Here is a 27,277-nt window from a genome sequence, read left to right on the forward strand (position 1 = left end):
AAAGGAAAGCAGATAAGGGTGGGAGCAGAAGATGCTAAGGTCCATATCGTTTCAGCTAGTTCCTTACCGCTTTTTGACATATAGAACAAGGCTGTTAACGACCCATTTTCCCACATGACCCCTTAGTGAGGGAAGCAAGGTCTATAGAGACAGACAAGGGAATTTGGTGTGGATGAACTGATCTGGCCAGTGCAAAACCCTTTGAGATGAATGACAGTAGAGACTGCAGACAGGTTTTATAATCCATCATCAGTATCTTATCTTAGGAATGAACGTCAATTCCTAGAAATACGCTCCTTAAGCCTGTGCAAAGCCCTCTAGCAAAACTGAAATGTTTTTAACAGCAACTAAAGAAATCTGGACTTACAAGGTATTGAGAAGTCTTCACACTGATTTAACATTTTCCACATATAAACACTTTACAAACTCAGACCCCTGCAGAACATTGTGCAAAGTGACTTTCATTACAGCTCCAGTTCTTTTAGAGTGTGTCTCTTTTATATTTGCACATCTAAAGACAGAAATCATCCTCTCACGGTTTTTACTAACTGTCAGATGCTCTGGAAACAGTCTGAGGGCAACATTTAACCTCTCTGGTGGTGCTTTATCTGCCCAAGATCCTCATATCATGGTATGGTGGTGTAACTTACCATATAGGTGAGTTTGTAAAGGAGAACATACTACCCAGGGTCACTGGATGTTATTTCATGCATTCTATTTGCAGTGAGATGACTTTGAGGCATAAAGCGACAGCAGCCGAGGAGGAGAGGAAAAGAGCTGAACAGGCTCAACGTGAGGCCGAGGCCGAGAGGAGGCAGGCCGACAAAGAGAGGCAGGAGAAGACGGCAGAGTGCCTCAGCTGGAGGGAGAAGCACCAAGAGTTGGCCAACATCATCCAAGCTCTCGAGGACCTAAAAGCTCAGAGGCAGAGCAAAGCAGTAAGGACGGTGCTCTGTCAGACCAGCATACCAACAGTCAGAACGAATGCACAAGATGTCAGATTTTGCGTTTATCCTTTTAGTTTTGAACAAAAAATACAGTTTAAACTACCTCAATGGCCGTGTATCCCTATAGTCATGCACAAAAAAAATTTTTTAGGTCAGATCGCCATACACTTCAAAAAACACCAAAAAGTAAATCATTAAATTGTACTGTAGACATCAGAAATGTCAAATTAGTGTTTAAACCCTTATTGAAATAAAGTTTGTTTTAACAGTATAAACAGCAGCTTATGTCCCTGTGATGCGTCTCTGTGGTAGTGCTTTCCCAATATTCAAAATGCATACTGTGGTTTAAGGCACAATGTTGGGAATCCACTAAAGGATCCCCCTTTCAAACTGAAATGTCTTTCCAACAGTGTCAGGCTAACATCAAGAGCTACCTTTTGTGTATGACTGAGAGCAATCAGCGAGTGAAAATCCTAAAAAATTCTGATGGAACCCCAAGAAATTTCACAGTAAGTTTGCTTTGTTGTTTTTTTTTTCATATAAGAGTGATAATAATCTGCAAAGAGAGAAATAGAAGCACATTATCATCACTTCCTTTTGCATCTCCTAATTCTTCTCAGGAAGGAGATCCTGTATATATTAGCACTCCAGAGGGAGGCCCTGAAGAGCCAGAGATGAACTCCTCCAGGTAGAGTTATGTAGGAGAAAAAAGTTCCTACCAGATCAGACCCTGATTTTAGTAAAAACTTGGATCCTTCAAGGGCATTTTTTTCACTATAGAAAACCAACAGATCCAAACAATTTTGTTTATACAGCTTTCCGACAGTGAATGAGCAGCAGCTTAGCAGTGAAAAGGAAAATTTGTATTCATAAAGTGCAGCAGTGATCAAATGTACACTGTGTGGGAGAGAGGTGGTGCAAAAAAGGCATTGATGGGGAAGGGTCAGAGCACTGCAAAAATACATAAATAGATATGGTGCAAAATGCAGTAAAAAGTAGTTTAGTTGAGTTCTATTTTGAAGATTCACCATGTAGTGCAGGTGTGACGTTATCTGTGTTATGCAGAGTCTCAATTTGTGACTTGATTTAGAGTCTTTCAACAGTTCAGCACCCTGATGGCAGTGGGGGAAAAGCTGTTGCAGAACCTGCTGGTCCTGCATGGAATGCAGCGAAGCTTTTTCGCAGACGCCAGCGGTGCTATCAAAATGATAGCAGTGTTGAGTTCAATAAGGGAGATAAATTCAAGTGTTACTCTGCAAAAACAGAAATCCTAACATTTCTTTAGGAAATAAGCATATTTCCCTTGTTTTGAGCTGGTAAGATAATTTACCAATGTATTTAGAATAAGAAAAAAACTTATTTTATCAAGCACACAATATCTAATAATCTTATTTTAAGGGAAGGGTCAGAGGATCCCTACAAATGGAAAACAAATTCATAAGAACATAAAAAAATAAAAATAAAAAAAGGAAAATAAGTCAAACCTAACTGTTAAGGCTCAGGTAATGAACAGCACCATGGTTACGGTGGGGACTATAATTATCAAAAAGGATACCTGCATGAAGCCACGTTATCAGGTGGAAACCCCTGCAAAGTTCCCAATTTGGCCCAAGAACACATTAATTGACCTTAACAGAAATGCAGCAACTTTTCATGGATAAAAGCAACATTGATATGTTTGGAAGTTTATCAGAAAAAGCCCAGAACACTCAGCTGAACCAACAGTGTCCTGTGAAAAGAGTAAAGCATTGATTTAGGGAGCATGCAAAGTGAATGTTTCTCATACATGGTGTCAGTCCTAATTATCACAAATCTATTAAATCCACTTAATTTATATAGCATACAGACGCCAACACTGGAGAGGAGAAGGTCCATTTTAACAGGCACACAAATAACAAAATCGGTGATCTACTAATACGTTCTAACCTATTAACAGTAAACCAGGGGAAATGGTTCATCTTGAAAGCAGCAAAGTAAGAGGTGGCAGACAATGCAAAGGAAATAGCCTTGGAGCGGGTTTTCCAACAAGACGATGACCCCAAACACACCAGGTGGTGAATGGCATCAGAAAAAAAAAAACTAAAGCTTTAAGCATTTTATTGATGTATAAAGCAAATACATCTGTAAAAGAAAAATGTTCCCAATTTTTTCTTATTAATTTTTTCTTATTAATAAGGTCTGAAACAATTAATCTGATTAATCGTGATTAATCGATTTTTGAAATAATCCTCAATTAATTTAGTACTCGATTATTCTTTAACTGGAGTACCGGTATATAGATTCTAAAATGTGCCATAGCTGAGTAGCAGTTGTACCAAAATTGTTTAAAAAAAAATGTATAAACATTTTGCATCTAAGATAAAAAACTTTTTTGTCTGTCAATTTGTTGTATCCAGAACGCCTCAAGTGGAAAAGCTTTATTTTCACCTGGTTTAATTTCTCAAAAAATCTTCTTTAAGGAACCTTTTGCTGTTGATTAATCAATAAATCTAAAATAGAATTGACAGATTGATCAATTTGCAAAATAACCGTCGGCCATTGCAACGGTTTTTTGCAGTAACCAACCCTAAAATCTGTAGAATTAATTCCCTCCTGTGGATCACTGTGTAAAATCAAATCGGTAGAATTACTCTAACAAAGTTTACTTCCAAAACTTCCCATTACTGCAAAGATCTTCAATATTTAAGGGGAGCTATGACCACCAGGGGGCGCCAGACACCGGCAGATACAGTACCTCAAATTTTAGCCCCTACCTCCTATCCCTGATCCTTTCATGTGGTCAAAAGTATTAACTTTAAAACTTCAGTATTATAAAACCCTCAAAGAGAATACATTTCAACAACCGTGTAAAGACATATGACACAAAAAGCCAACATGGTTAAGAAAATAAGGGGGAGAAGGCAACATCAATTTCACAATCCTGTAACAAAAATACAGATAGAAAAGTTTAGGCTACATGAAGACTAAATCCAATTAGTGCAAAAGAGAAAAATTCATCATAAATACTTACAGTAATTTTAGTTTTCAGATACTTGTGGGGAATTTAATTCCATTATAAGTCACTAATAACGCTTGTGACTGCTGGTCATGTGTTCAGGTCTTGTATGAAGTAAATTTTGTTTGCAAGCAAAGAACACATTTTGTGAATGGAAATTTGAAAAAAACAAAAATATAAACACATTTTTCCGTTTCAGATTTAAATAATTAAAAAAAGCAATCCAGAGATTAGACTTTATTTTCTTTATGAGATTTATTCTTTTTCTTGATATTTTTTTCAGAAAAACAAAATTGTTATAAATTATATACCTACTACTTTTTGTATTTCATAGATTTTATAAACATATCTTTTTTTTTTTTTGTCCGTTTTAGAAATGCCATCCTTTTCTAATTGCGTTGTCTACGTGGAAATTCATGAACTCTCTTTGTAAAAGTTTGTTATTCTAAAAAAGTTAGACAGATACATGGATATGTTTTCAGCCAGCAAATTAAATGTTGACATTTAAAATTAAAGGACAATCTATTCAACCAAGTAAATGTTTATCAAGACTGAATAAAAAATACCTGGATATTATCAAACAAATTCATTAATTATCTGAAATAACTCAGCTGACATATGAAGTTCAAAGTTTTTTCATGAATCATCATTTGAATAATGGTTTTAAGAATATGATTAATGAATGTCAGTCTGAGTTGGCTAAAGAAAGAAATTGACAAAGTAATTTTGGATCTATTAGATTATTTTATTGACCAAACCACCCTTTTTTCCAGCCTTCTACCTTTTATTTCTAACATCCTAGTATTGTGAGAGCACTTATTCCTCCAGCTGTAGTTTTAGTGTCCTTAACAGATCTGACGCATTTAGATCAAGCTTTAAGACATTTAGGTAAAAGTGTTTAGCTAAAAGCTAGTCTTTTAATACTCAACTATGAAAAAGGTTCATTTTTTACCTCTCCTTTTAGGACGATGTTGAGGATCTCAGCCCCCCAGGCTGGGAGGGACTCGGGTCCCAGTCACTTTGATGATCTGCCACCCTTTGAAGGGCAGCGCCCTGGATCTGCTCAGTCACGTAGAGGCAGGAAACTGGTGGAATACTTCTGGATCCCTACAGACCAGGATTAACCATCTCTCGTCAAAGGAACTTTGAACTTTAACTGAAGTAAAATGATTAAGCTGCATAAAAAACAAGTACTGGTGCTCATGTATTGGACTTTATTGACATTAAAGCAACAGAGGTGCACAATAATTATGAATACCTTACAATAAGATGGCTTGTCGGCACGATTCCTGGGTATTATTTCATTGTTTAGCCGTTACATTTAAGAATAAAAAAAAAAACCTTTCCATCTTGTCAACATCAAAAAGCAACTTAAGCCGAGGTTTCAAATAAAATAAGCCATTTTAATTACCTTTACTCCAAACTCTGCATTTTATGGGTAGGTTTCTACCAGGTTAGCAAGATGTAGACAAAATGTTTGTTCTTTAGTACTGGGACTTAAAATCATGGGAAACCTCCTTGGAAATGCAAAAACAAAGTGCAATTAGACCAGGACTGAATAAAATTAGAACCCTTTGTCTTTTACCGTCATTTCATTTATTATCATAATCATCCCAGAACAAAAAGCCAATCTAACTAAGAGGTAGAAACAGGCAAGTTAACTCGTTTCAGCGTCGATCCTTTTAGTTTTTAACTGTTGTAACTCGAGTATTGCAACCACTCTTCACACACACAACATATAGGATAAGAGAGCTCCAGATCATGCAGAGGACCATTTCATTAAACCAAATGAGGGGAGAAAAAAAAAAAAAAAAAAAAAAAAAACACACATTGGGTTTGTGCTCGGGTGATTCAACACGCCAAGTCAGCTCATGCTTCATCTTGGCTTTAATAGGCCGATACTGTGGAACTGCCCTTATTCCCACACTCTGATGATCAAGTCCTTAATGTCGTTTTTCAGTTTTGCACACAATGGTGATCTTAAAGAAGCTCACTATCAATACCATTTCATAGATGTATTTAAATATCTGTTAAGATCTTCAGTTTTCTTTTTTTGCAAGATGGAGAATAAAGGTGTAAATAAAGTTTAAAAAAAAAAAAAAAACTGTTAAAGTGAGAAAATTAACCACAAACAAGGTGAGAAACTGGGTAGTCACTTTAAACTTAAAGAACTTGTGCAGCTGGCAGAACACAGAGCCCAAAAAAACAAAAGTTCACACAACATGAGGCAACAGGTCAAACTATGCTTCTTAGCCCCACAAATGAACCAGCTGTTGGTTTAGATTCACAGAAGCAGCTCGGTGCCACGTGGTAGTGGTTAAATTAAGCGTGGTGTTTTAAAATGAACTGAAAAACAAAGTGTCTAAAAACAAAGTGTGGTTCGAAGTCATGAGGCCCCTGCTTGGTTTCAGTCTGCTTCTTCCTCAGACTCCTCCTCTTCTGCCGTCTCCAGCCAAGTGAGCCACTGGTTTACCTGAAAGGAGGACAGATATTTTTCTCATAAAGAACAGACAAGCTTGTTAGAATGTCCAGCTTTGCTACAGCTTTAACCCACAGATACAAATTCTTCCAAGAAACACAAAGATATGGTGGTGATAAAATAAAACATTGATTCAAGTTTAAATACAGCATTTAATATACCGTTACATGGGTTTCAATTAAAATATATATTATATTTATTTTAATTTTTTATTTGATGGTTAATTTCTTAGAAAGCAGCCGAGCAGAGAAAGACAACTTCTAAATTTTTTTTTTTGTTTGTTTTTACTGACAAGTCATTAGCACCGGAAAAGGCAGAAATAACTTCAAAAATGTGTTGAAATTATTTAAAGCTCATTGGATGAGCATCTCAAGCTTTTGTATCCCTAGTTTGGTCCAAAATAAAAATGAAATTAGCTCATGAGAGTTTGCTGAGGTCTAGCATGGTGGGAGCCTCCATAGACTTCAGTAGAATTAATCTAAGCCCCGCCCACCGAATACCAGCAGCTAACATTTTCTCATTTACTAGAAAACAAACTACAGATATAGAGGGTTGAGATGTTCACAGTGCTGCAAATAAAAAAACATGGTTTGGAAAATTTACAACTTTTCCAGTGAATGCATTATATTTAGAGCAAAAAACAGTAAATGTTTTTTTTTTTTTTTAAACCACACACACGTATACGTACACACACGCATGTATATACATATCTTGAATCAGAAAAGTATTTTTACACTTTTTTCGAGCTGGAAATGTTTTAAACAACTTTTTGGCCCCAATTTAGCTCCATACTGGAACCTGGTTAGTTTTAATACCAACAGAGACATACCTGGAATAAAGCTTTTCCTTTTCCAGGGAATTCTTGGGTAATATCTTCTTTCCATGCAAGGAAGGCCTCTTCTTCAATAATCTCCATGTCGTAGAAGTTGACAAAGTAGCGCAGCAGCATCCCTTGTACAGACAAACATATACACAAAAACACGTCATTTATGCAGGAATCTAAGCTCGTTTCACAGACCTTACTCTATGCGTGTGTCATTTAACTTAACGGTTAGGAGAAGCTGTACCTTTAGGGAACCCACAGGCGTTGCATTGCACCTGCAGTGCGTAGAGGGCGCTGACCTGCAGCTCTGTGTGGTCGTGCAGGAACTTCTGCATGACGGGTTTGAAGGCCAGCAGCAGCTGCTTCTCCTGTTCCAGCTGTTCTTTAGAGGGGGCTGACAGCTGATCATCGCTCTCCGTCATGCAGAGCTCCTGGAAGATGTACTGGAGGAAACTGGAAAAAAATTCCCTACATTTAGTCCACATCATCAAAGCAAGATATTAATCATGTTCAGCAGGCAAAGCAAGCAGCAAAAGGCCCACTTCGCTCAGTTAAAAAAAAAAAAAAACACCTTGTCATGAGGATGTTGACAAAGCCTTTGTCAGTGTGAAGCTTAGGGGAAATGTTGTCTTTAATCCACTTGTAGATGGATTGAGGAGATGGGTCTGCCTTTATCTGCTTCAACAGCTCTTTCTCCAGCTTCAGCAGAGGGAACAGGAAGCTCAGCCCCTTCCCCTCCAGGATCTCCAGCATGCGGTCCTTATTCTGATCAATTTCTGTCAAAAGGAAGCAGAAAGGAAGGCGGTCACTGAGGGGCAGTTTTAAGTCTGCCTCTATCTTTAGCACATCTGCTCAGTTCCAAAGTATGGAGAGAATTTTCCTCCATTATTGTTGCAAAGAAAACTACGTAAATGGAAATTGGTGGAAGGGGAAAAAGAAATAAAAATACATTAGTGAAACTTTAAAAACCACAGGCTGGATTCGAACCCGGGTTGCCCGCTTCGAGGACTAAGGCCTCCATACATGGGTCGAGTACGCTAACCACTGCACCCAATCACAAATTTTTTTAAATAAATTTCTACTTCTCAGATTGAATTTTACAAATCGCTTAATTTTTTTTGTTCAGATCATATTCTCTTCACCTGCAGTAAAATACAAACATTCGCTCATGACCAGTGCTGCGCTACGTTTATTGAATGTAAACATAGTCGTTTCGGTTTTTAGATCAGACGCGACTGGCGTGGTGTTTTGTCGTTAATTAGCAGGTTGACCTGGGTCTGATGTTTCGACTGCATGTTGATCGGAGCCAAGCCATTTGAAGGAGCTTTTAACCTGGGCCGCTTGCCGTGTCATTTGACACTGGTTAGTGAGCTGTTCCCACTGCCACTAAAAGCCGACTGTTCCTGTGTTTAAACCGTTGTTTTTCTCCCAGTCGACTTTCATCGGCAGACCTTCAATCTCTGATGGAACCAACCATCATTTCTATCAGACAACTATCTGGCTTCTCGGCCAGTAAAGGGTTAGCATCTGAACACGTCTAACCTTTGAAAACTGTTCAATATCAGTGGCTGACTCCTGGAAATTTAACAGAAACACAGTCTGCAATCTATACCGCGTGGCGAGGGAAGGGGCTCTCTACCTGGAAGCATCTTCTGCATGTTGACCTTGCTCTGCTGAAAGAGTTCTGTGAGCCACTCGCGGTCCTTCAGCTTGGCTGTCTGCTGCAGGCAGAGCAGGAAAAGCGGGAAGTGGGTGCCGTTCTCCAAGGGGTGGGCCAGCTCCGCCACGCTCACCAGTTCTGCGATGATCGCCCGAGCAGCAAACAGGGCCAGGTAGGACTTCACCAGAGGCACATCCAGCTCGATCTTTGGGCACTGGTCAAGGACGTTGAGGAAAGCCTAAAAAGATGATTGAAAAACAAAGAGCGCAATAAAACCACTTGGCTCATTTTAAAGATGCACAGCTGGTTTAGTGTTTTATCTTCTTTGAAAAAAAAATTAAAAAATTTGAAAGTTTTATTGCTAAAAGCAGTGATTCCTAAGAAAGCTTTTACCATTTCCATGCTAACAAATCATTTATTTTGGTTTTAAACCATCCTTTTGAACAGTTTACTTGGTGTGATCAGTGACTTTCTGTACCTGCATGAAGTTTTCTCCAGAAATGAGCCCCTCGGTGCGCAGAGTGTGAATCAGAGTGCTGGCGTGCTCCTTATCCTCATCAGGCCGGTCCAGCGAACACACGATGATCTTGCTGAGCATCTCTGGCAGGAAGTGCTTTGGCGCCTTCATTTCTCGCATGCCGTTCACGGCCTCAGGCAGATTCTTGGTGTTTAGATAGTCAGTCATGATCGACTCCTGAGGACAAGGAAACAAAATGAGCTGCAGTTTGATCTTAAACCTCTATGCTCATACTTCAGTCGTGCTTCAAAACTGATGGACAGGGAAGGTCGTTCAGTTTTATTTAGGTGTTCTGTTAGAAACAGGGCAGTGTAGTCCAGCAAATACTCCTTCCCCCTGGCAGAGACGGCTAATCTGTTATTCTACACTGGATGAGATAGAGATCAGCTGCTGATGTTCAGAGCAGCTAACCAGCGTAGGCTTCATTCAGTCCTGTTTTCAGAGAACTTGAGGTTGATGTGTCCCTTCCATTCAGAAAGAGTAGAATGTCCCTCCATAGCTTCCGTATCAAGTCTCAAATGTATAAATAGTGCACCATTAAATTGGGGTAAATCGAAATCTGTCGCTTTAAAATGAAAAACTGTTTTCTCAAAACTTGCGATCACAGTGAGGGTTTTAAAAACTTGTATGTAAAGTTTCTGATTTCCAAAAAGGTTTGGGTTTCTTACTGTTGTTTTTAGAAGTTCCTCTTTGGCAGGAGGCGGCTTCTTGTTGGTCTTCTGGGGTTTCTCCTGGATAGGCGGAGGGTTGGTCTTCAGGCCAAGCTGTGGAGGCTGAGGGAGAGCAGGTACATTTTTTAACCCTAAATGATGTCCGTCTTCTTTCAAGAAAATTATTTTCTGTGAAAACAAAATTATCCTTTAAAGTTGGAGATTCATTTTAATTCCAACCTGTCCTAATGGAGGGGTTTGGGTGCGGGGGGGCTGAGCGCTGGGAGGCATCATGTTTGGGATCTGAGGCTGAAGCTTGGGCACCTGGTTCTTGTTGAGGAGGAATGACTGAGCAGGTCTGAGGCTGATCTGGTGACCAAGCAGCACAGAGAGAGGATAGAAAGGAATCAACTTTGTTCTTAAAATTTTAGAAAATCTAAGTCTGATCAGTTTTGATAAATGATGCCCTCATATCTCATAATCGCAGTCAGTGGACCTGCTACTAGAGTGAAAAATAAAGAGGAGGAAGGGCAGGAAAGGGAGAGGAGGTGTAGACAGAGCAAAGAGCAGAAGACAGACTAATAGCAGGGTTTGTTCCTCAGAATAACGCGTCTTTTCATAATCACTGGGCATCAAAGTGAAGAACTGTAGCAATTAGTGCTACAGGGGCTCTGCAGAGTAAAAAAACCTCTTGGATCTTTAGAGACGTTCTGTTAAAAGGTTGAAAACTGTTGTTACCTCCAGTGGATTACTTCTGACACCCAGATTAGAATAAACTGGGGATGAAGCCAACAGCTAATCCCAATCCAAAGAAGACAGAAATGCAAACATGCTTCTTACAACAAAATGATTCTTCAGAGTGAAGCGGTTCTGCTTTGACACAGTCGGACATGCAGTTAGCTTCATCCACTGGGCTCAACTGATGACTAAACCAATAAACTGATTTAACCTTTTAACAGAATCGCACTTTAGATCTAAACGTCCCTTTAAGTTTGGACTCTTTGAAAAATGGCTCTTCAGACAGCCGGTTCTACAGACCTCGTCTGCGTTGAGCTGGCCTTTCTTGCTGAAACGTGGAGGCATGTCCTTGGACTGGGCCTGCTGCTGGCTAATGTGGTTCTGGCTCTGGTTGAGGAAATGTTGGTTCTGAACCTGTCAGACATTACAGAGTTTAATGAGTCCCATTTATTGCAGTGTGCTTTTTAAAAAACATTCACTTAAAAAACAGACCTGGTTGGACTTGACGAAAGACTTGGGCCCCATGTCGAACTGTGACTGCTGGGGAGGCGCGATGTGACCGCTGTGGCCGTTGAAGAGTGGGTTGGTGCGATGGCGTCCCATGGTGGGCGAGTACCTATCCTGAATAACTCCCGGTCCCGTTCCAATCCCACTGCCTTAGAAACAGAAGCAGAGAAGAAAATGCCTTGAATTAATTAAATGCAAATCTAAAATATTAGATTACATCAAGTCTTGTGATAAAGACTCAAATTTTAGTTAATAACGTTAAACAAAGATAAAAACGAACAGGAAACCACACCTGGCATCTGTCCAAACATGTCAGCCAATCCGCCGAGGGTCTCCCTGTCCAGCTTCACTCTGTTGGGCATGAAAGGGCTTTCCAGGAAGAAGTCCATCCTCATCCCCTGAGACATGGGTGCTGGGATGAAAACACCCAAATCCTGAAGGAAAACAAGAAGCTGAGTCATTAAAATGTCAAACTCATTACAAATCGATAAAGTTAAAGAAACTCGTTCTGTGACAGACCTTCACTGCGTCTTGACGGATCTGGTTTATCGTCTTTGGTCCGTTGTCGATGAAGGCCTTGCGGGGGACCCAGTTGTTTTCACGCAGCTCCACTGTGTCTTGCAGCAGGAAGCGGATCCTAGCAGGCAACTCCTTGTTGTTCATTAAGGATCGCATACGGCCAAAATACTGATCCATTAAAGACTGTTTAAAGCACAGGGAGAAGGGAGTCAAGTTTCGGACGCAGCGACGATTGTAGCGAGCGTAAGTCAAACGGCTTCTTACCTTTGCTTTCTCATGGTCGAGTCTCGGCCCCACTGTTCTCATTATCTGACAGAGGCATTCGAGATCCTCTCCCATATCCTTGAGCTGGACCCTCTTCTTCTTTTCCAGAAGCTTCGGAAATCATGAGAAAACAGGTCAAAATGAGCCTGATTGTTTTCCCTTTGTTTAAAAGAAGGAAAAATATTCTTACTGTTTTGATGCACTTATGAAGGATAGATTCATGGATGAGGTCAAGTTTGCCAAGTTCCCCGATGAATTTAATGTTGCCAAGCATCTTGATCTTGGCAATGGCACGCTGCTCCTCCTCCTCAGAAGTAAGAGGGTTGTCATGTTTGTCATAGACTGAAAGAAAAAGGCGAAACAACTGTAGCATACAAGGTTGAAAGGCTGACTGGTGTAGCTTAGGCAAACCCTAATGGGACATTTCCATGGTGGACATAGTTCATAAACTTTGTTTCATTTACATTTGAAACAAAGTTTATAAACTAACTGTTGCACTGACCCATTTAATCTGTAAAAAAAGTTTTAATGTAGATTGTGACTGAAGCAATGTTTTCATTAAGATTTTTTTCCCCCACATCTGCAGTATTCAAATTTTTCACACCTCTGCATTAGGAGCAGCCTTTGATGAATTAATTTATACTTACTTTCAACATTTCTGGTGCGATTTTCAAATTCATCTTGAAGCTTGGAAATCAGAAGTCTTCTAAAGGTCTGAAAGGAGCAAATATAATCATTTAGTAATTTAGCACAGCCATAGAAAACTTTATTTCCAAACTCAGGGTGCAAGATTGAATGAATAAAAAATTATTAGAAATCTCAATTATTCAAAGGTTATTAATAGTTTTAAAACAGAGTTGCAGATATCCACAGGTGAGGTATTAAAAGTGAAGAGGAAAGATGCAGAGAAGAGCCATTTTATTTTTCTCTCTCTCATCTTAGAATTAGATAAATTTGAAAAACCTTTTTTGCATATTTGAAATGGAAAAAATAAAAACAATCAGATGCTCACAGCTTAAATTTAAAAGTTTTAAACTTTTCAGAAAACAGGTGAATGCATAATTCAAGAAAAATTTGAAATAAGAAAAAAAAAAAAATCTTATTTGATTAACATTTTTCCAACATTTCTGGATTACATTTTTTTTCCCTTTATAACAAAAACAGTTTATTTGCCTACAACAATTATGGAATAACAGTTATTCCATAACGGAGCCTTAATTAAAAAAAAAAACAAAGTCTGGATTATTCTTCCAGGAAACAATATACATTACATAAGGATTCAAACTAATTCAGTCAATTTCTTCATTCATTCATTAATCACAATTTATATTTTCAGCCCTAATAGTAGCTAGAAAAGGATAAAGACTGGAACCAAAGACAGATTCCTTTCCCCTCTACCGTTGGGGGACCCCCCAAAAAATATTCATCCTTTAAAATAATTAACTTTTCCATGTTTTATTCACAGAGAAGCTTAATTAATGCTCTCAGATTTCCAACAGTTACTCACTGTGCTCTGCTTTTGGGATGTTTGGATCTCAGATGAAGGGCCATCAAAGTTTGGTGCGTCCTCTGCCAAGCGCAGACATAGCTGAGCATAGAGCGAGCTATACTTCGGCTCTTCTAGGGCTTTGTCTACAATCTGAAACAAACCAGAGTCAGAATATGTGGATGAGTCACTAAGAGCAGCCTGCCAACTGTGGATGAATACATCTTCATTTCGCTCAACAGAACAAAAATACTCAGCTTACCAGCAAGATGATTCCTTTAAGGACGAGTTTTGAATCTACGCCCACATTCAGCAGCTCAAGGCATAGCTTGTCAAACTTCTCAGGCGTGAGTTTGTTGAGTATGCTAGAAAAACAAACAGACAAAAGAAAGTCAGGAAGGTCAGGAAACCAGGGCAAGAGATAAACAGCTGTTTCAAGCTGCATACTTTAACATTAGTCTCAGACAAGGCCACACTCTGCAGCCTGTGGTAAAACTTACATTCCTGACAAGAAACATCATCTCTTCAGCTCAGAAAATTCTACATAATACAGAAAAGGACTAAAGGGCTTTTTCCAAAGCACATGCCACCCTAATGATTGCCGTCTTATCTTTTGATTGAATGTAAACAGAATAAGAGTCCTAGAAAGGCTTCTCCTCCCACATGGTTTGAAATGGCCCCCAGAAACAAACCTGGAATTTGACTCTACCAACTTTAGATCACATTAAGCGTTGTTACCTTCAATATTTGCACGCACATCCAATTTGCTTATAACCCCCACTGGTATTTCAGTCAAAATCAGATCCCATAAACTGTAGAGAAAACGTCCTTACCCCCTCACTTTCCTGAAGATTGCATCATGTCGCTCTTTCTCGTTACTGGAGTTGGCATCTCGTCTAGTGCTTCGTGAAGGAACCCATCTCTGAACGCTTTGCCCTGGGGTTTTCCCCAGGAACTCGCTGGAGAAAAACATGCACACAGAATCTTAAGAAAACACGATTTCTGCAGAGCTGAACACAGGCTCTTCAAATACTCATCTTTAAAATGCATAGTCTCTACAGCTGCCATCGTAGAACCATCTTCACTTTTACCCATCCTTATGTAAACTCTGTTGCCTCTGAGTCAGAGCTACCCAGTTGGCGTTTATGTGTAACATAAATTATATAACTAGACATCTGAGAATACAAATCAAAGTTTTTGAGGGATCTAATGTGATGCTCTTCACTGCACCTAGCAAAAAGAGTTAATGGAGCCACATCAGCTGTAACTAATTAGAAAATAAAACCATAAAGAACCAAAATAAGCCCACCTGTTGCCGACAGTCTTGGGATAGTGCTGAGGTGCACCCCTACCACCTCCTCCCCCCGAAGAAGCACTGCAGAGGCAAACATCAGGAGAAAAGCACATCAAAATGGAGTCATTAGACAAACTCAAAATAAAAACAGTTAACAAAAAGTTATAAATAAAAAATCAAATTTAAACCAATATAACCAGAGTAATGATCTGATATCTGTAACATCACCATCTTAACTATTCTCTCAATATTAGGAAGAAATGTAGTTCAGTTTTCCCACTATCAGTAAACTGAAGGGAATATTGCTTTGATGAAGTGCAAATAAACTTATTTAATGCATTTATGAGCCAATAAAAGATCAGAATCAAACAATCGACAGACTGCTCCAGCATTGAGAACTTCAAGCTGCAGAAAAACTAAAGGTCTATTCCTTCTGCCTGTGTATCCATCTTCATTACCAACTACAGTTGTATAAATGATCACATTTATAATGAGGCTTTATCCTTTTTATTCTTTATGAACAGGTAATACAAAAATCTTTCCAATCCTTAGGCTTCCATAGCTTACTCGCATTACTTTATAACCATGTGTTCATGTCAGACAAACTAGCTCTGTGTGATTCTTCTGTTATATTTTCATTGTTTATTGTGTTACATGATCATCTCACAGACATGGGTCACAACTCAAATCCATTAACCCTTTAAATTATGGAGGACTAAAGTCAAAACCATAAAGAACTTTATTTATTACGAAACAATATATTAATCAGGGTATTTGGTGGGAAAATAATCTGAGATTGGGTTTTAAAACCATAATTGCCCAACCCCAATTGATAACATTTTTTTTTTTAAATATATATTCAGTCAAAGCCATTAGAGAATGGCCCATAATTAACAAGTCAAAAAAATTTTAAGCATTACAGCTTAATCTTATGGAGATTTTACTTAATAAAATGAATGACATGAATTTTGGAGATTTTTTTTTTTTTTTTTTTTACCTTTACAGATTTATTATAGAAGCTGGGAGACCATAATGCTGATAGTGTATATTTTTAACATTTTTTAAATGCAAGATCTCATTCCCCAGACTGTGTTGATAAAACTGCACCTGGGGGAGGAAGGGAAATCAAAACCGACACACAGAGATGGACTATTAACATCTTCACATATCTTTCCAGGTGTGCAATAAATCCATCTGACTGTTACATTTTAGCTTAACATGAATGAAGAAGAAAAATCTGCATGTGTTGGTCAGAAAACTTCCCAAAAATAAAATCATAGAAGGCATCTAGTAGTCCAAATGAGGAGAGAGACCACAGAGGGAGCTTCACATCAAAACAAACAGCAGCCATGCCATTCATTTACAAAGCAGAGGTTTTCTAGAGTGATCAAATTGAAGCAATTATTTGTCTAATTGCCATCAAAGATTCCTCAATTTATTTGACATTTATTAATGGAAGGATAAAGATGGACTTCAGCAGCTACTGGTCAGCTCTTGTAAATGTTAAGATGTTAAGAATACTGTTTATAACCTTTCCCCCCACCCCTCAACCATATTTTCTTCTTCTAAACATCAGGCCTGAATCCCTCCAAGGGATCAGTGTATACACCCAACCCCCCCCTTAAAAAACAGGTCTCACAATGAGAAGTGCCCGACAGCCATTTTGAGCCTTCCCCACATCCTGCTTTGTTTTAAATGCCGGAAGTCCAAGCCCAAAACCCATTATAGAGCTGGCCATGGAATAGATGAGTTGTTTTACCATTAGTGAGCTCTGTGAGTTATTACCTGAAACGAGAAGCACCCCCTTCTGCAATCACACTCTCCACTTTGGCGGCTTGACAATGAAGAATACTCAAAAGAATAAGAATAATAGGAGGGGATGGGGAAAACGGGACTGGGGGAAGAGAAGGAAGACAAGAATAATGCAATTAGTGTGGTCATGAGTGAAAATTTGATTACAGAAGAAAAAAAAAAATCTAATGAGAGCCATAAAAGCAAATGATTGAGAAAAGTGATTTTCTATGATAAAATACTGTCCTCAAATAATAACGTGACTCCATGTCCTTATTACAGAAAACAGAATTAGGGATGTGAATTGGTCCTGTCGACAACAAAGAAGCTGCGTCAGCTAACTGGCTAATGCTACCAGTAACATAAATAATTAGCTAGCTCGCTATGCTACTGAATTCATGAATTAGCTCCGTCACGACATTAGCATGACGGCTATTGTGCGTTAATGGTACTAACGGTTACATTAACGGGGTATGTAAAAACGCCCATTGATATAAACCGCCCGACTGTTGTGGTCTAATTATAAGGAATCGTTATCATAGATGCAGAATAGGAGCAACAAAGTCAACATTGACGTTCGGCTCTGGTGCAGAGGCTCTGGGCTGGGCAGGATGACTTTCCACACAATTATATTGTATATTGGGATTTTTTTTGTCAACAGAACACAATTAGAGAATAGAAACGCGGCCAGGAAAAATCATGAAACGCATATTCCCAAATCAATGTCACGGATACTCTGAAATCACAGAAGCGCGTGAACACAAATGATTAAACGTAAATAAAACTCTGTGCAACTAGGCTACGACGCCATTTCCACTGAAATATAAAATAGCCGAAGCTAGGCAAGGCTAGCAGCCGGTGACAAAGCTAATATGCGCTAGTTAGCTTAACGGGAGCTGATGCTCTGCTCTTGCCAGCTAGCAGAAGCCATTTTGGATAAGCCGGTGCGGTTTTGTAAAGGGACATAAATCTGCCTTACCTTCACTAAAGGAACTTCAGTTTTGTTTTGTTGTTTGCGTTCCAAAGAAGAAATTATGATTACAACAAGAAACTCGAGCTTTGAAGCAGAATGTCAGGAAAGCGTAAAGAAATCGACAAATATCCCTGCAAACATTCACTTCGAACCAGCACCTCTGAAAGGATTGTTTGCGTTAGCTAGCTGGAAACAAGCTCGCAGCTTTATTGGAGGGCAGAGGGACCTCAACTCCTATTGGTCAATTATTTTGTTGCCATGTAGATATTGACCAGTCACATTACAGATATGTATTTGGAGGGCGTTACCGTTACCTCATTTTTTTCACACAAAGACAGTTGGTAGATTTAATTGATTGATGAAAAATATGAGCACCAAACGAATAAATATCCTTCCACGAATTATTTATGAAAAACACGTAGAGAAAGGTTATATTTATAAAACACCAGGCCACAATGCCCATCATTACAAGGCGTTTGTCCATACTCAACAATATTTTTGGCAATATTAGTTATTTGTAATAAATCAACAATCATATTGAGTTTTTAATTAAAGTTTGCTGTGAATTTGTCATGAAAATGAAATGTGTTTTCAATCTGAACAACATATCAATCCAAAAGTTTTACTACTCAGAGTAAACAACCTGATTTTTATATGAATCAGAATAATCAGTAGGTTCTTTCGTTATCAAAATGTGTTTGTTCTTTTTAATTTCCGATTACATCATTATGCTAAACTAATTGGCAGAATATTTCAGCCATTTGAGTTTGAATTTACTGATGTGTTCAGTATTTGAATTCAGTTCATTAAAAAAAATTAAATACAGTTTATTTAAAAAGTCTCAAAAATTGTCACTTAGCAAAGTCAATTCAATCAAATTATCCAAACAGATTGGTAAAATTATTGTCCAAGCAGAAAATATGAGATTTTTAAATTTCAGACTTCTACAAAAACGCATAATTCCTTATTTATTTGCTATATCTGCTGGTCAGTATAGATAGCACAGACATTTAATTATAATCACATTTTTAGACAGTCAGGAAGACTGAGAAATGTATAAAATGGGAAATGGGAAAAAGAACTCACATATTCAATGTTTTTCCTAGAGTTTAGAATAAGGTGCATTGAAGGTCTCAGGTTGGAAATGCTGAACCAGATCAAAACAAAAAACTTTTGAAAAATGTCCTTTGGAAAGGACTGGACAAAATAACATATGTTTTGCCATATTCCATTTCTCCCCATGTCATTAAAACATAGAAAACCCACAATCTTGGGTAGGAAAGGATCATTCGGACAGCCTGAAGCTTTCAATGAAATGGAGATGTACATAGTTAGCCTGGTCAAATTGGGACTACAGCCTTCCAAATATAGAACTACAAAAAATGGAGGTTACACAAATTCTAAGAAAAGTTTGCATAGGAAGGTTACAGGCTGCTTTTTCTACCTCCTTCCTTACTGTTAGCAGTATTTGGATAGCATTTATCAGGGCAACCGTTGATAAACTTCCACTTTGGCTTAAGAAACCTTATCCGATGTATTCAGGTTGGGCCAGTGTTTTAAACCAGGGCTTTCCCAAAGTGTGGGATGCACCTTTCTTAGGGGGCACAAATGTACTTTAGGGGGTGCAAAGTAAAAAAAAAAAAAACACTAACAATGGGGATTTAGGCATCTTTAATGATCCAATCTTTTGGTGGGGATGGAGTTGAAGAGGCCTTTATTGTCAGGCTCGGAACAATAGGTCCCAGTATTCGAGACAGTCAGAAAGAGATTTCTCTAAACATTAAACAGAAACCTCTACTGGAGGAGAACACAGGTTAATGACCACGTCGATCCGGTGGGGGATGTTAATGAACGTGAGGGTCACTAACCTGGTCTTAAAGTTTAGTCTGTCTCCTTAGACTTAGAAAAATTTTATTTTAATTCTGTAACAAAATTTTATTTTGTACAGCTTTCATGACATTTCCAACTCTTAAACTGCAGCAGTTATCAAATGTAAACAGTGTGGGAGAAAAAACATGGTGCAGAAAAAAACAATGATATGGAAGTTCAGAGCATTAAATATATATATATATATATATATATATATATACCAACCTCATCCTCTGAACGAAGGGAGGCAGGATAATCCAAAGGGAGAAGCCAAAGCCGTTATTGAAGACATGCTCAGTAGTCAGAGCCAGGAGATCAGAGGTTCGAAGAGGTGCCGAAGGGAAATCCAGAGGGCAGAGCAGAGTGTTCTTCCTAAGGAAGCTTAGGTCCTTCCAAGTTTGCAGCAAGTTGTTACATATCTATACGTCTGTTGTCTGTAAGTCTGTTGTAAAGAATGTTATCTCTTCTACCATCATCTGCTGGGGTAAGTAAGTAAGTAAGAGGCTTCTCCAGATCTGGTGCCAAACAGACCACTATAGAAGATCCTTCCGGCCTACAGCTATCAACACCTACTGTACAACACTTAGTAGAAGAAAGGTGGATTTGTTATTTCCGTAATTAATTTCCCTTTAGGATTAATACAGTTTTTTAAAACTGAATTGATTTTGGGGCTGCTCAGTGGAGCAGTGGCTAGCATCTTCTAGAGCCGCATGGAGAAATATCATCTTGCCTTCATATTTCTGAGTTGGTCCTTCTCAGCCATCTACAACTAAATAATAGAAACCTGTTTGTTTATATGGCGGTACACTCAAACTTATCAACACTCATTTCCTTGCCCTGCTTTTTCCCAAAAGGCGACAGCCACAAAACGTCACGTGCAAAGTACACTCTATTTTGGGACGTGAAATGCTTGAATTGTAGCTGATATCTCATCTGCTAAGCTGTGCTTGTTCTCTGGATCATGCCTTTAAAGCAGCTGCTACTGGTGCTTGCCTTAAACTTTTCTCTCATTCCCAGTGTAGACCTGGACCAGTGCTTCTGTATCCATTTTTATGTAAGTGCTTTGTCTGTTCCAACTCCGAGTTGGTCGTGGCAGAATCTTATTAACCCTGAGTATCCTTCTGGCTCAGATCATGCAAAAACACTACCAGCAAATGTTTTTGGCTTTGCAGTTTCTTTAAAGATGAATACCTTATGCAATTCTTTGATTGCATAAGGTATGAATTTATTCAACTAACTGCTGGGTATAGTTGGTAGCAATGTAGTTTTTGTCTCATTTTGCTGGGCTAACTTTTCATAGGTTAACAACTAAAGACATCAAACTTTGTGACGCTTTGGCTCGGCATAGACCTGAGCTGTGGCTTGATTATTACATTTCACTTCTTAAAAGAATGACATGGCAAAATGGTCACTATATAAGACAGTTATGTCAGGATGCATAAGCGTCTGACTTTTGAAGGGAATAGATCTTATTTAAAAAATCCTCTGTTCCTCGTAGTGGAAAATATGAACTTGACCTCTAGCATTGTTACAATGCCATGCTTTTGAGTACAAGACATTTCCAAGAGTCTTGTGTGAATTTTTTGGGGGGTCAGCACTTTTTTTTTTGAAAGTTTAGGCGCTGTGGCTTAGTTGGTCAAAGTGCCTGTCTAGTAAACAGGAGATCCTGGGTTCAAATCCCAGCAGTGCCTTTTAACAAAGCATCCACACTTCTCTGGTCATGATGTTTAGTCTTCTTGTAAAACAACTTTAAATGAAAGAGCATTTCCCTATTACATGATAAAACATAACTTAGAGCTTTAAATCCCAGGGCTACCAGTGGGAAATTAGCTATCTGGTGTATTTCCCTATTAAGTTTGTAATATCAGAGTGAAGCTTTAACGAAATATATATATATGATCAAATTAAACTAATTTCACAATATACAGCTGATCATTCCACCTAGGTCTCACCGAATGAAAAATAAAAAAGAAATAAGCTGGTATTGGAGAATTGGCTCTGAAGCTTTTTTTGTTTGTTTCTTACACCCAGTAGGAACCAATGAGGTCCCTTGTCTTTTAATTGCTATGATCTGTTTTGTGTGGCCTTGATGTCTAGAGTAATAACCTGACAGCTGAGTGATATTAAGTTCAACAATGACTATGGCAGACTAGAACTGTCCCTTCAGATAAGTTATTCCTTGTTATTTCTGGCAAATTTTAAATTCTAAGACAAAAAAACAATTTTATTTTATTTTAGATTAATTTGATCCCCTTTTAATATTATTTTATTATAACCAAATTGTTATGCTAAATTTTTTCAAAGCTGGCTAATAAATGATTATCAATCCATAATTTGTTACTCTGTCTCTATTTTTCAGTTTATTATGCTGATATGGCTTTGCTACTTTAACATGATCAAGTTTTTACATTTAACCAAGCTGTGGCTTCATGTCACCTTCGTCATTAAAATACGTTTTAAAATAATCTTTCAATCATGCTTTGCGTTGTATTTTGCAGACAAAAATCTATTCTCCTCATCTTCACACATATTTCAACATCTGAAGTTGTTAAGGAAAGGAAGAAAGAAAGAAAGACAGAAGAAAGAAAGAAAGAAAGAAAGAAAGAAAGAAAGAAAGAAAGAAAGAAAGAAAGAAAGAAAGAAAGAAAGAAAGAAAGAAAGAAGTGTAAACATAATTTCATTTTAATTTGACCCCTTAAACCCCTTTACATGGCTAACAGTGCAAAAACTGATATAAAAAGAACTGCACATTTTGCACAGATTAAGTTTTGAGGTGGGCTTTCCTGCTTAAAAACATATCAAAACTATTTTTCCATTTCTTTAAAGTAAATAAAGCCAACCTGCTCTTGAGCTTGTAGCTACAGAACCGAGCAGATAAAAGATCAGAGCATCCAGAGTGTTGAAGAGTCAATGCATAATGTGGATTTTTTTCAAGCCTAATGTGGAGGATTTGAGGTTTCCTTTTTTCACCTATGTGTGGTTTAATGTGGTTTAATTGTTTGCAGTACAGAAAGCCAACGGTAGGGGGAGACATGCTCACACTCTTTGTCAGTGAGACAGATGTCTGCCAGGCTGTAGCCTGCTTTTCATGGTCGGACACACCCAGAGCTCTGCTCACATAATGACAGACCTGCTGGCCAGCAGCTTTAAAGAAGCCAAACAGCAGTGGCCCATGGTTCTGTCTGTGGTTTCTGATTTCATGTTTCTGTACAGACAAAAAAGGATCACAGGCTCTCCATGTTCTCTGATTATATAGTGAGATGTTGGAACATTTTGGTAACCTTAAGACCTTTGTAGTTTTTGTTTCTCTTTTTTTTAGGTTAAAGTCACTCTCTGATATGAGCATGAATAACTACACAATTCTATGTAATATGGTAAATTATATTCCTTTGCAGGGTCAAAGATATTCTCCCCATCCTTTGCTTTCTCCTGAAACTAGAACATAGTTTATGCAAAGATAACCTTTAATTTTGTTAAAAAAAAGTCTGTGAGCATATACAATAATTTGCACATATTTCTAAAGTAAAACTTCACAAAGATTCCAACAGTTCAAAAACGAGTTATAAAAGCTTTTGTAAATGTTTCAAGGAAGAACACTGCATGTAGACTAAGGTCCTGTGCAATATTTAACCTTTAATGGTTCTTTTAGGCAACTGGTTGGTGTTTCTCTATAAAACCCATCAGCACAGTTTACAGTATTTATCTACCGTTGTTGTTCATCAATACATGTCTTTAAATGTGCACATTAACATCCTGCCATGTCTTTAGTCCTCTTACCAATGTACACGAGGACCTCCTTTAAACTCTAATCAGCTTCCCTGTCCATAAGGAAAGAAAAGTCTTTTACACAGCATGTTGCCACCACCATGCTTCTCCATAACGGGAGGTGCAGTCTTAGTTTTTAACCACAATCATAATGTTTCAGTGTTGGTCAAATCTGACCAGAGCACCTTCTCTAACATGGCCTGAGACAAATATTTTACAAAAAAACTAAAATGTCTTTTGTCTGTTTAATGGTATCCAGCATTTCTTCATCAAGTTTTCCAAAGTTCACAAATAGATGTACCACTACTTCACTTTGGTGCTCCTCTGGTCAATGCTTTCTGGGGACAGCCTGTCAAAGTTAGCCATGACTTCTATTTAGCTTTGCTAAACACCTTCCATTTTAGAAAACTAAAATGAATGGACATAAAATAGAATGGACATTACTTTATCGGGAGCTTTGCAAGCTGTTTAACAACCATTCTGCTTTAAACTTTCCATCTTTACCCCTTAGCCTGCCGTGGTCTTATGTATAATGTTTTATCACTAGTGTTTTATCACTAGGTCAATGTGTGAAGGCCAATGTATGGCCTTCACACATTGACCTTGTTTGCAGACACTGGATTATCTTCCTCTCCTACTGACAATGCAGTAAGCAAAAGCTGTTTTTTTTTTTTTGCAATTCATGTTTAAATCACACTGATATAAGATGACACAATAGAGAAGAAGAGAGAGAAGCATTAAGATACATATGATGCTGTTAGAACTGCTGGAAACCAAAGCAATGTGCTCAAGGACTCTAATTTAGCTATTCTATTAGCTTGGCTCTTCTGGTTTAAGGGTGAGGCTGTGCTCATCACTTAAGTGTTTATTACCTAATGTCTAAATGTCCATCCTGTTTAGCTTCCAGGGCAGGATGATTGCCTGACTGTTTTACCTTTAAACATGATCCTGCAATCAGTTCTCATAAATATGTAATACTCAGATAAAGGCTCTGTGGTTTGCCATTATCACAATCAAGTACAGATGACTGCCAGTAAAATCTGGCATCAGTTTAGCCTTCTGTGACCTTTCTAATTCAGAATTTTTTTTATCTGAAGAGGTTAATAGTCTGAAAAGGAATTTAATTATTTCATTTGATTAAGTAAGTTAAACAACTCAGGTTGATGTTCCATGAAAAAACCTGCAGGACCTCTGGATCAAAACAGCTCATATGCTCTCCAAACCTGGAGCTGTTAAAACACCACACACTGTTTTTAGAAGGATTTTATTTTTCATTATGTTCATTCCCCAGCACAGGTCCATGACAATAAGAAACAGTGTGAGCATAATGTTTCCTCTAACTTTCAAGTGTTGCAGCAATTTTGCACATAATGGGTCTTTTATGATCATGAATGAGTTGCAAACCTGAAAGGTTGGTTTTATTATTGAAAAGTAAAAAAGCTCCATGTTGCTTGTTCTTTTACTCTACGGACTCTGCCTCCAGTTCTTGGATGGTGTTGCCTAAATGAAAAAGCAATCACCAGAACTTTCAAGAAGTTCAAAGAAAGAAGAAAGAGCATTGGTGTGAGTGATTGTGTTCCAGGGGTTCCTCCATCCATGCAAACATTTTACTGCCTTCTGCGCTTGTATCACATCTATGAAATTCATATGAAGATTTTCACCCATAAGGATGAAAAGTAATCAATAATATATAGAGAAAAACACATTAATCTTTAGTAATTTTGTACAAATGTAGACCAGCCATGCATTGTAAAATACGACTACAAATCCTAACTGGTAAGTTTCACTTACTGGTTTAATTGCTCCAAGAACTGCCTGATGACATCATAGCACTACAAAAAGCACCTCTAGTGCTCACTCTCTTCAAATTATTTTAAGATTCAGCTTTGGTTTGAGACGCCATCTAATCAGATAGTGTGTATGAGGGAATAAACTTGCAAGCAATTGTTAATTTACAATTTACAGTCTCCAATATGTGCTAATGCTCCCTCTATTGTTTGCTTGAATTTCTCTTTCCTAATGGCCTTCAACCAGGAATGATGAAGATTCTGGTACCATTCTGGCTGGAAATTTGAACTTTCTTCCTGATAGAACTCAAATTGGTTATTAAGTTATCGCATATTGTAAATGTAATAATGATCATAGTAAGACAATGATGCTGGAACATTATAGTCAGTTATAGATATTAATGTTCCTAGATTTATAGAAACATTTGTGGACAGTTGATGTAAGTAGGGCAATCTTTTGGATTGTATTTTTAAATAAAAAAAAGCATAAAACACATATCTGTGGTAATTTAATCATTGATCTTTCTTGCCACTCTAGAGAGACTGCTCTGCCCTAATTACATAATCTGCACACACTGCTGGTATTGTCCTTAATTATAGGAAACATTAGGTCGTAATTAACCAAAATGCTTTTTCTAGTATTAACCGAAGAGGAGGTATAACAATATTATATCGTTACTCATTATTTCAGTAAAGTATTATACAGCTAAATAGTAGATAAGAGAACAGGAAGGCTGATTTTTTTTTATATATAATGATGGTGAGCTCAGAAAAGCAAAATGACAAACTCACTTGTCATACAGACATCTCTATGTACTTGACAGGTTTATCTTGGTCCTTTTAAGCCAAATTCGGTTTATGCAGTCTCTTTTTTTTCTCCATTTTTTTTTTGGTCACATGACTTATATTGTAGATTAACATAGAGCTGCTTTTTTATTATCCGATAGTTTATGACTAAAACATCCTTTGATGATAAAATAGACACCTCAATAGACACCTGATGCATCTATAAGTCTATCTTTCTGCAGTCACTTCTGGTTGGAAGTCTGCATCCTGTTCAGCGGATGTGACGTCAAGCTCGTTCATGTTAAATGGCTCCGACCTGGCAAACAGTCATAGTGTTATATTCAAAGGGGATTTTGTGGATACTCAGAAGTGACCAGCATCCAGCTCAACTCATACAACAATGGCAACAATAGATAAGTTGAAAAAGTAAAAAAAAAAAAAAACGTAAGTACAAGTCATCGCTACAAGAAAAAGAAGAGTCTTGTAGTTCTGTTATCTGGCCACAGGTGGCAGTATCATTAGAAAACTCTGTAGTGCCTCTTTAACAACCTCCAAAATAATATTTGCAACATTACAAACTTTTAAGATGAACAAAAAGAAACAGAAATAAGAAGTTACGGTTGATTCTCTGTTCAAATGCTTCATGCTGTAAATAGTATCAACCATAGGGCAAAGATACAGTAGATTTGACAATGACAATGTTTTTTTTGTTTTTTGTGTTTTTCTCACAGTGTCCTCCTACCATCAGTTTTTCTGCCAAGCCCAAACAGAGCTCTTTTGGCTTTGTTAAAAACTTTAATTACCGTTCAAGATATTTTCTTTCCCTACTCAGGGATTGCTTTCTTTGAAAAACAGAACAGATATTTATAATGTCATGTTAGCAGATGCAGAGCTGGATGCTTTGTGCCACAAAGAATAAACAAAACAGAGTTTATCTTTTTCTTCATAAGTAGAGAAGTTTCTGTGAAAAATCTGAATTTGAATGAAAATATAATACAAGGTTGGATGTTTGTTTAGTCTACTCCTACTCACCCTAATCATTCATGATTGCTCTGCCATCCTCTCTTTAAACCTCCTGTGAAGTATGCAGACCATACCATGACGTTGGGTCTCATTATTTTCCAGTCTGAGGCCTTGGATCTGGACTGGAGAAAAGTGTCTTGTCCCCTTCAGGTTGGAGGAGAGTTGAACTCCTCCTCAAGTGGAGGAATTCAAGTATCTCAGGGTGCTGTTCACAAGTGAGGGGAGAATGGAGGATGAGATTGATGCAGCTATAATGTGGACACCCAGCCTTTGTTGTGAGACAGAGGTTGTCATGATCTTGGTGCTGATGAATGGCTGGATTACTCGTTTCATTCACACGTCTAACTCCCCTCTCCCCGTCTAACTCATTACCGTTCATCTGATCCACCTGCTGATGCTTCTAT

The 27,277-nt window shown here is 38.0% G+C and overlaps 2 protein-coding genes and 1 non-coding gene across 3 annotated transcripts in view; 2 read left to right on the forward strand and 1 right to left on the reverse strand.

Moving 5' to 3' along the window:
- The window catches only part of LOC107083222 (inner centromere protein A-like), a 14,042-nt gene extending 8,304 nt beyond the window's left edge, over positions 1 to 5,738 (forward strand). Inside the window, exons 5-8 of the mRNA XM_015372240.1 lie at positions 725 to 938; positions 1,358 to 1,456; positions 1,568 to 1,635; positions 4,907 to 5,738. Coding sequence (XP_015227726.1) covers positions 725 to 938; positions 1,358 to 1,456; positions 1,568 to 1,635; positions 4,907 to 5,066 — 541 coding nt within the window. The 3' untranslated portion in view covers positions 5,067 to 5,738. The remainder of the gene's footprint in view (positions 1 to 724; positions 939 to 1,357; positions 1,457 to 1,567; positions 1,636 to 4,906) is intronic.
- On the reverse strand, positions 5,134 to 17,601 carry LOC107083211 (eukaryotic translation initiation factor 4 gamma 2-like). The gene is made up of 21 exons (XM_015372228.1): positions 17,562 to 17,601; positions 16,665 to 16,773; positions 14,895 to 14,960; positions 14,419 to 14,544; positions 13,848 to 13,950; positions 13,607 to 13,738; positions 12,747 to 12,813; positions 12,290 to 12,441; positions 12,100 to 12,210; positions 11,836 to 12,018; positions 11,609 to 11,750; positions 11,302 to 11,465; positions 11,110 to 11,223; positions 10,312 to 10,440; positions 10,090 to 10,194; positions 9,383 to 9,598; positions 8,884 to 9,142; positions 7,816 to 8,020; positions 7,489 to 7,697; positions 7,251 to 7,372; positions 5,134 to 6,415 (listed from the first exon to the last, which is right to left on the reverse strand). The coding sequence occupies exons 1-21, from the start codon at positions 17,599 to 17,601 to the stop codon at positions 6,350 to 6,352; spliced, it is 2,820 nt and encodes a 939-aa protein (XP_015227714.1). The 3' UTR covers positions 5,134 to 6,349.
- A 3,528-nt stretch (positions 17,602 to 21,129) lies between these two features.
- On the forward strand, positions 21,130 to 21,203 carry trnat-agu. The gene has a single exon. It is a non-coding gene; the product is annotated as a tRNA-Thr (tRNA).
- The last annotated feature ends 6,074 nt before the right edge of the window (positions 21,204 to 27,277 follow it).

This window comes from Cyprinodon variegatus, unplaced genomic scaffold, assembly GCF_000732505.1.
Source record: "Cyprinodon variegatus isolate N-32 unplaced genomic scaffold, C_variegatus-1.0 Scaffold70, whole genome shotgun sequence".
NCBI classification, from domain to species: Eukaryota; Metazoa; Chordata; class Actinopteri; order Cyprinodontiformes; family Cyprinodontidae; genus Cyprinodon; species Cyprinodon variegatus.

Bases quoted from the DNA above. Each gene is read 5' to 3' on its own strand.
- LOC107083211 (XM_015372228.1), bottom strand. From the start codon at position 17,601: ATGGCTTCTGCTAGCTGGCAAGAGCAGAGCATCAGCTCCC. The intron at 10,441-11,109 runs GTCTGTAGAACC...CTTGGTCACCAG, and splicing joins GCCAGCTCAACGCAGACGAG to ATCAGCCTCAGACCTGCTCA. The intron at 9,143-9,382 runs GTACAGAAAGTC...TCATCTTTTTAG, and splicing joins CTGGAGAAAACTTCATGCAG to GCTTTCCTCAACGTCCTTGA.